At 37.8% G+C, this 7,741-nt stretch overlaps 1 protein-coding gene across 1 annotated transcript in view; it reads right to left on the bottom strand.

Annotated features, from left to right (window-relative positions):
* Positions 1-1,191: 1,191 nt before the first annotated feature.
* Positions 1,192-7,741, bottom strand: part of mlip (muscular LMNA-interacting protein) — a 29,168-nt gene continuing 22,618 nt past the window's right edge. The window contains exon 12 of the mRNA XM_076891984.1: positions 1,192-2,464. Coding sequence (XP_076748099.1) covers positions 2,243-2,464 — 222 coding nt within the window. The 3' untranslated portion in view covers positions 1,192-2,242. The remainder of the gene's footprint in view (positions 2,465-7,741) is intronic.

Genomic DNA, 7,741 nt, shown 5'->3' with positions numbered 1-7,741 from the left:
ATGTGTTTTTGTCAAACTAAGCTAATAACGAAAACCCTGTTGTTCATGTTTTAAGTGTGGCAGACAGACACATTATTGTGCACTGCAAACAGAAATGTAAAATAACAAAATGGCATTTATTTAACTGGGTGCTCCTGTTATGGTTTTAGGACTGGGGTGGAGTTTGTTTTCTTTCTGTTCTTTTTCTTCCTCTCTTTTGTTAATTGGAGTCGTTGGTCTGTGTTCAATCTATCGATGGAGCCTTTCCTGCTGAGCCGTCCTCCATATAACTTTCCACAATGAAGCAATTAAGCAGCAGGTATATCAAGGTTGTGTGGCTTTAAGACTCTTTAGACTGCTCATATCATTATAGTAACTTTTAGGTTTGTTTTGTTTGAAATTGCTTTTGGAAAAACTATTAAGCTAACTTGTTGCCTCTACTCACCTCGCAGACTCTTGCCAGAGAATCCTGGGCAAGCTCAGCTGACCACACAGCTCTCTTGCTTCTGCGATCCTCTCTGGCCTCAAAATCTCAGTAAGAAGTCTCTCAGCCCCCAAACTGCCTGCTTCTATCCACCTGAAAATCTTAGAACTATGTCTGCCAACCCAGTGCTCCTTCCCCACTCAGCCTCCACAGTGCAAAAACGTCAGATCACTCAACTCCAGTTCCAATTACGCTTATCTCACCTTCTGGAATAGACAATAACCTATCCTCTTCCCTAACACCCATGTGAACTTGCCTGAACTGAAGTTTCTTTCTCACCTTCACCCTCAATCATTCTATAAATGTCTCCATAAGTACTGTCGCTCGAGTCTGCTCTTTCGGTCCGGTCAGAGTCACATGATGACAGCTCATTTTCCATCCAAAGGCATGTTATGTTAACTGGTGATTCTAAATTGGCAGCAGATGAGAGATGGAGCGATGAATGACATGCCGAAAACAGCCCTGAGCTATTCAAGGTTCAAGATGTTTATATAGAGTAGATAACATTTGATTGTGTTTTTATATGTTTGCTTGGATCCATAAAAAGACTTACACTTTGGAAATGAAACTCTTCCTTCTTTCTCTCTTAAAGCTCCTAGCCCATGTCCTTGTTATTGATGATGGTGGTGGTTGTGGTGTTGTTGTTAACCAGAGTTTCACATCATTAGCCATTAGTCATTTTCATAGAAAGTCTCACATGACCAAAGCATAGAGAAATCAAACACACATCAAAATAGAGAGCTTCTTTATTAAATGTAACAATTTTTCATAAACGAATTAGAAATTATAAAATATTTTCTTCCGGTGAGTTACATAATTTGCATTAATTTAATGCAGGCCGTTGGTAAATTGAACAGCTGCAAAACAGCAATTGACTATTCGCTAATCTAGGCACTGCTGATCAGTCAAGCTCTTGATTATTTGACGGATTCAGGTGACGTTTCGATAAACTTCATTCTCTACAGTTAAAGAGTTTAACGGATGATGTAAGTAACAAAAAAACCTGCAACTGTCACATATTTCACAACTGTAATCCAGGATGCTACAAGATCCAACTTTAGGGTAAATCTTAGCAGCTCTGTGAGCTTTTAACTAGATTTAAGGATGTCTCCTGTAGTCAGTACGTTATGACATAGCACTGCACTCCTATCAACATGCTGAATAAAATATGAGCAATAGGATGTTTGCATGTTATTTACCGAGTCAACCATGACACACCACCCTTCCCTATCATACTTACAAGATTGGTTATACTGTAGCTCAGTGGTGCAATACAACAACAAAGTGTCTGCATTATTTGCATGATTTATTTTTTTTTTATATTTAAGTTTAGCTTTCTATTAAAATTTGGTTAAAATACTTTGGTTAGAGCTAGGAGCATGTAGCTTAATTACATGAGTAATCAGGTCACAATTTTTCTCCACTATGTCTGAAATTAAAGGCGTTTTGTTTGGTGGTTAATCTGCAAGCACTTAATTATCAGCTGCACATGTGCTGTGGAAAGAACGAGCAGCAAAGGGTCAATTGCACACAGATTTAAGGTCTCTGTAAGGAATACTAAACCAGCGTTATTTACTGTAAACAATCATATGGAGATGTAATTTTTTTTATCATTCTTGAAAGGTAAAATAAAGATTGCTCCTGAAAATGAGACCTTGTGTCTCAATGAGATTTACCTGTATAGATAAAGATGAAATATAATTTTTCATCCTTTAGATGTGATGTTTTTTATATGCCGAGTGAGGCTTATCAGAAATTCAATAAGAGTTATTCACTGTTTTAAATATGAGCTTCAAAACCTTCCATATGCCTCTCGGTGGAGCTGAAACTTGCTGAAGCACCTTTCCCGTGGCGACTGAGCTGCTCGTCGGGCTCTTTAATGTGCAGCTCACATAGTGAGAATGGACTTCTTCTTTCAGCCTTCCTCTCCTCTCTCAACATTTTGCCCTTTGTACCTGCGTGTGAATCTTTCCCCACCTCGTCGGGATGTTTGTTTTCCACCTGAAATAGATGAGAATACAATGTTTTTCATTTTAATGTCTTGAATGGCCGACATAAGCAATTACAGGCTTTGCAATTTTCTGCACTTTTTAGTTGTCAGTTTCAATTTAGACTTTCCCCCCTTGAGCCCAATTTCATCCCACTGTGAAGCTGCTTGATACTTCACTTGGGTTTTGTTCCTGCATTAATATTCATTGTGTGATTAATTCTAACTGACAGAGATCTCCCTGTACTGAATGTTGATTCCTGGTCAGATGCTCCGGTATATTGTCTGTAGTTCTACAAAAATAAATAATTTATATTGAATCACCTGAGCTAATTTACATGCCAAAATATGACACATTTGGAAATGTTTGAACATTGTATTATTGGTGTTTGAGCTGATGTATTATTACAATTTCCTGTTTTGTCAACAAATATGTCTCTCAAAAAGAAGATTGTACACTATTGAGGGATGAGAGTGCACCTATTGTCCCTTCATATTCTGCTATTTATAATTACCGGTGTCATGCCGTGTGCACAGTTTCAAAACATGAGGTCGGTGGATTTAGGCAAAAACGTCCTACTGTTCTAAACTGTCTGTTTCAGACTTGTCACAGCTCAGGCGATGGATATGTAAGCCCCACCCATATTGCTCCATAAACCTTTCGTTTGCAAATTTTAGAGAGACTGGCTTTAAAGAATAACAAGAACAGCTTGTTTCAAATGGAGAATGAACTGATCCCTACTTTAAAATAAGTCAACATCACTCAAAGAAACCTAGTATCATATCTACTATAATGAAGTCTGATGTCATGCTATAATGATATATGTATCTTTGTACGTTCCCTATTTGCTCCTAGACAAGTGGACTAATCTTGATAAACAGGAACATTGCTCAGGGCATGTGAGTGATAATATCAATATCATATACAAATATTTTATGCAAATTCAAACAATTTATATAAAAACAGAGGTTTGACCGTTTCCGTGTCTGCAGCTTTAAGATATGTGCTAACTCAATGCCACAATCTTCACAGGAGCGGATATCTCAGCAAATCCCTCCCAAGGTTCAACGCTCAAAGAAACTGCAAAAAACCCAAGAGCTACATCTCAGACTCCTGCAGGCCACTGTCATCATGTTCGGTTTTCAAGTTCATGAAGGTACAAGAAGAAGATTGAAGATCGTATCAACTGACAAGGATGGTAGGTCATGCATCAAGGTGTTGCAATACTTCTACCCGAATGAAATGCAGTGGCGGGACCTTAAGAGACCTGTGCATAAATGAATCCCAGCAAATTGCATAAAGACCTTTGAAGGTCTACTGTATATGCACATCACTTGTGCTTCTGCTAACATTTTTGTGGTGACAGAACTATTTAAAAATCTATTGATTGCCATCTTCAAGAGAATCTCCAACATTTGGAAATCCTCTGATTGACTGAGAAGCTGCATGAAAAAATCAATAAAAAGTTATTTTTTGCTCTGTATTTGGTGCAGAGCCTCAGTCACGCTGTGCATAGAGGCTGGATGCAGGGGGAAATAGTCAGCCAGTATCTATACCATCAAAGGTGATTCTCAGTTGGAAGTTTTCATAAATACATGTTGTAACTTGTGTTTTTGGAAATATGCAAAAAAAAAAAAAAACCCTTGAATAATAAGACAGCAATTTCAAAGCAGTTTTTGTGTTAAAGGTGATTTTGATCAAAAGAACTGCCTTTACTCAGTGCTGTATCTCTGGTTTACAAAAACAAGAATCTAAATGAGACAAATTTGGAGCTGTTGAAAGATTTACCTCTTCCCTATTGACTAGCTACCACCCACTGCTTCTTCTCTCCAGTGCAGTCTGACTAGTTCTTTTTTCTGCTAAAAGGACAGACATTAAATCAATGTCTATTTTCTTACCCTTTCTTTAAAAAATAAAATAAAATAGCAACACTTTCTATAAAGTTCACTCCTGGGTAGCTGACGTATTATGATGTGTGATCACATAAATCCATACCTATGGAGAAATATCTATCAAAAAATATTTTTTTCAGAGTACCTGTAAAAATCAATGTTTGTTTTATATGACATATAAAGTAATTGTTTCCATGCTTATCAGAGATATTGTTTGCTTGATTAATCTTTAAGTTTATTAAAACATTTCTTTTCTATATGGGCACATATTATATGCATACTGAAAAACCAACATCATTATCCTCAATAAACGCAATCTAAAAAGATTTGTAGCTTTGTAAGTTTTGTGTCTGAATTTTCAGGAAAGAGACTGTTTGGTGTCAGAGATGTAAAATTCACTGAAAGTCAGTCTAATTGTTCAATACTGAGTGTTGAATTTTATGTTGTCTCATTACAGGAAAAACATCATTTTTTCATCATTTTTCATGCAGGATCATTACACTGTCAAACATGATGAACAACAGAAAAATGCCAGGACTACCAACCATGCATTCAAAAATTCTGCTTCATATCCGAAAATATGTGTAAGTTTTCCTTTTTATCGACAACATTCACACGTATTTATATATTCCTTAACAAGCGTAAGCATCACTGCTTTAACATAACATAGCAATTAACCCTGTGCTACAGGAATTTAAATGATGTGATTTGGGGCATTTTTAAACTTTTGATATTTTAAATATTTCATGGTTTCATGAAAATTTGAAATACAGATCGATTTAAAATGTATAAACAGCCTATCTGATATTAATAATGTTTCAGAGGTCAGAGAAAGTGTGGTTTTTTGGGGGTTTTTTAGCTTTTACCACATTTGTTTTTGCATTTGAATTTATTTATTTAAAAGGGACAGTGCAGTTTAACATAGTTTGGCCTTACAGTCTGTCTTACCTTAAGTTACAGCTGCCTTCACTGCTATAGTATATACCAGAAACACCTCCGTAACTAACATCTATAATATCCCTATTAATTCATGGCAAACTAGTGCATTTAAAGTGGTAGTAGTAGACTTTGTGTGGGATCCGCACATGTGTTTCCCTAGACTCTCTGAAACGGCAACTCAGGAGTCTTTATAGTTCCCCACCTCCCACGCACTCTTTTCTTTCAATCTCAGCTACTTTGCATTTAGCTTGAAGTCAGTTTGTGAGGATTTTAGGTTCTCTGACCATGTGTTTTTGAGTTTTGGTGGTTTGGATTTATTTTTGAGTTTGTGAAAATAATTGATATTCTAGTTTTGGTGGTGTTTAGTCTTTTGAGTTTAATGTTATTTTCTTATTGCTTCTAAGTTTTGTTTGTTGTGGGTTTATTTTTTTATATACCTTGGTTCTTCATCCTCTCCTGTGTCTCATCTCTGTGCAGTCAGCCTTTGTCTCTGTGTTTGTTTACCTTTGGTTTATGTCTACTTATAGGTTCAAATCAAGTTCGTAGTCTGTAGTCTTTGTTTATACTCTGGTTCTTCTTCTTGGCCTTGTAATATTTAGTTGGCGTCGTTAGTGATCCTATTGTTACCTCAGTCTTGTCATAATGTCTATCTGTTCTCTCTGTTCTGTATCCGTGTTTATTTTCTGCCCATGTAAATGTGGCGTGTCTTAGTTGAAGCTTCAGTATTACTTATACTTTGTGCTAGTCTCTCTTGTCTCGTGTGCATTGTGTTAAATTTACTTCCCTAGTCTACTTATTTCTGATTTGCTCCCACTGTCTTTCCCACCCATTATGCTGTCTTAGCCTAGTCGTGTCATACTGTTCGCCCAATCTTTGTTCCCGGTATTAATTTTCCTTTATATCTGTGTTCTCACTTTCACAGATTGATATAGACCTTCAATAAATGATTGTTTTAAGTTTCAAGCCTGCCTTTGACTCTGCATTGGTGTGCTTGCTCTTTCTTAGCCCGACACAGTTAGCTCAATGGCTGGATTCTAATTAATTTATTTTTAGATTATTTAGTTACATCGTGGGTGCATGCAGGAGCAAATGTAATATACTCGCCATGTAACAAGCGCATGCAACACTTTATTCTATAGAGTCCAAGAGGGCTAACTTAGAATCACCAATTTATCTAACATGCATGCCTTTATACTGTGGGAGGAAGACAGAAACCCAAGCAGGCACAGGCAAATGTTGCACATAAAGACCATTGCTGGGAACTGTCTTGCTGTGACTTGACACTGCTGACCTCTCCATCACTGTGCTGCTCGATTTCAGATCTCACATCTGTGGGAAGGTACTCTCAGACATCTGTATAATTCATTTCATGAAGTGCACTACTGTATCTATCATCACTCAGAGTTTTTGGCTTTTACTATTTCACTGTTTTGTGAGCCTTCAAAGACCCAGCAGGTTCCTGTCTGTGTGGCAACTAGAGCTGGGCGATAGAACGATAACGATATGTATCGCGATATAACTTTTACTCGATAGAGAAATTAAGCTATCGCGATAGACCTCGCCGCTCTTGTCCTCAAAAAAAAAAAAAAAAAAAAAAAGGTCAGCCAATCCAAATTAAGTAGCGCAGAGCCGCAGCGTCACGGCCGCAGCGTCACGTTGCGTGACTTGTTACGTACAGCACAAGTGCCAAGCCGCACGTGTGTTTGTTTGGGAAGCAGCCAGCGGGTAATGGAGGAAATGAGTGTGCCGACTAGAAAAATCAACCGAGCGTGACCGAAGAGAAAACAGATGATGGTTCCAATGCCGGAGAGATTGTCAAACGGAAGAGCCATAGAAGTTCCGTAGTGTGAAGGTATTTCGGCTATTTCAAGTCTGACAAAAATAGAGTAGCGTGCACTGTAAATTGTGCCGAAAGCAAGTCTGGAAATACAATAAACTGGTGCATGCGTCACACTGTGCGCCACGTTATTGTTTCGGTGAAATGAATTTCTACAATACTGTTACTGTTAATTCTACTCTCTGCAGTGTTTAAATGCTTACATATACACACAGTTACTGTCCCTCCACACTTACGACTCGGTTCTGCTTCTATGCCCCAGCTTTGTTTACTTTTTCCCACCGAGGCTTCTAGACTTCTGATTGGCCAACATTTAGGCACGGTTAGGAATCTAGCGCCACCTGCTGCTTTGGCATGTTCATAGCAGCGTTTTCCTTCATTTCTGCCTTTATGTGTGGACGGGATTATTTTTTAAAACGAAAATGGAAAATCTCCGTTTTCAAAAATACCCGTGTACGTGTGGACGTAGCCTCAGTCTCTGACTGGAAGCGCTAATTCGTCATTCGGCTTTTGTCAGACTAAAGTAACTGTTAAAACTGTTTGAAAAGCTCAGCTATACAACAAGGAGAGATTGAGAATTTCCTTTTAGTTCTCAGTTTATTTGATATTGACAAAAGTTTTG

Source organism: Maylandia zebra, linkage group LG13 (genome assembly GCF_041146795.1).
Source record: "Maylandia zebra isolate NMK-2024a linkage group LG13, Mzebra_GT3a, whole genome shotgun sequence".
NCBI lineage: Eukaryota > Metazoa > Chordata > Actinopteri > Cichliformes > Cichlidae > Maylandia > Maylandia zebra.
This window is presented reverse-complemented; position numbering and strand designations above follow the sequence as displayed.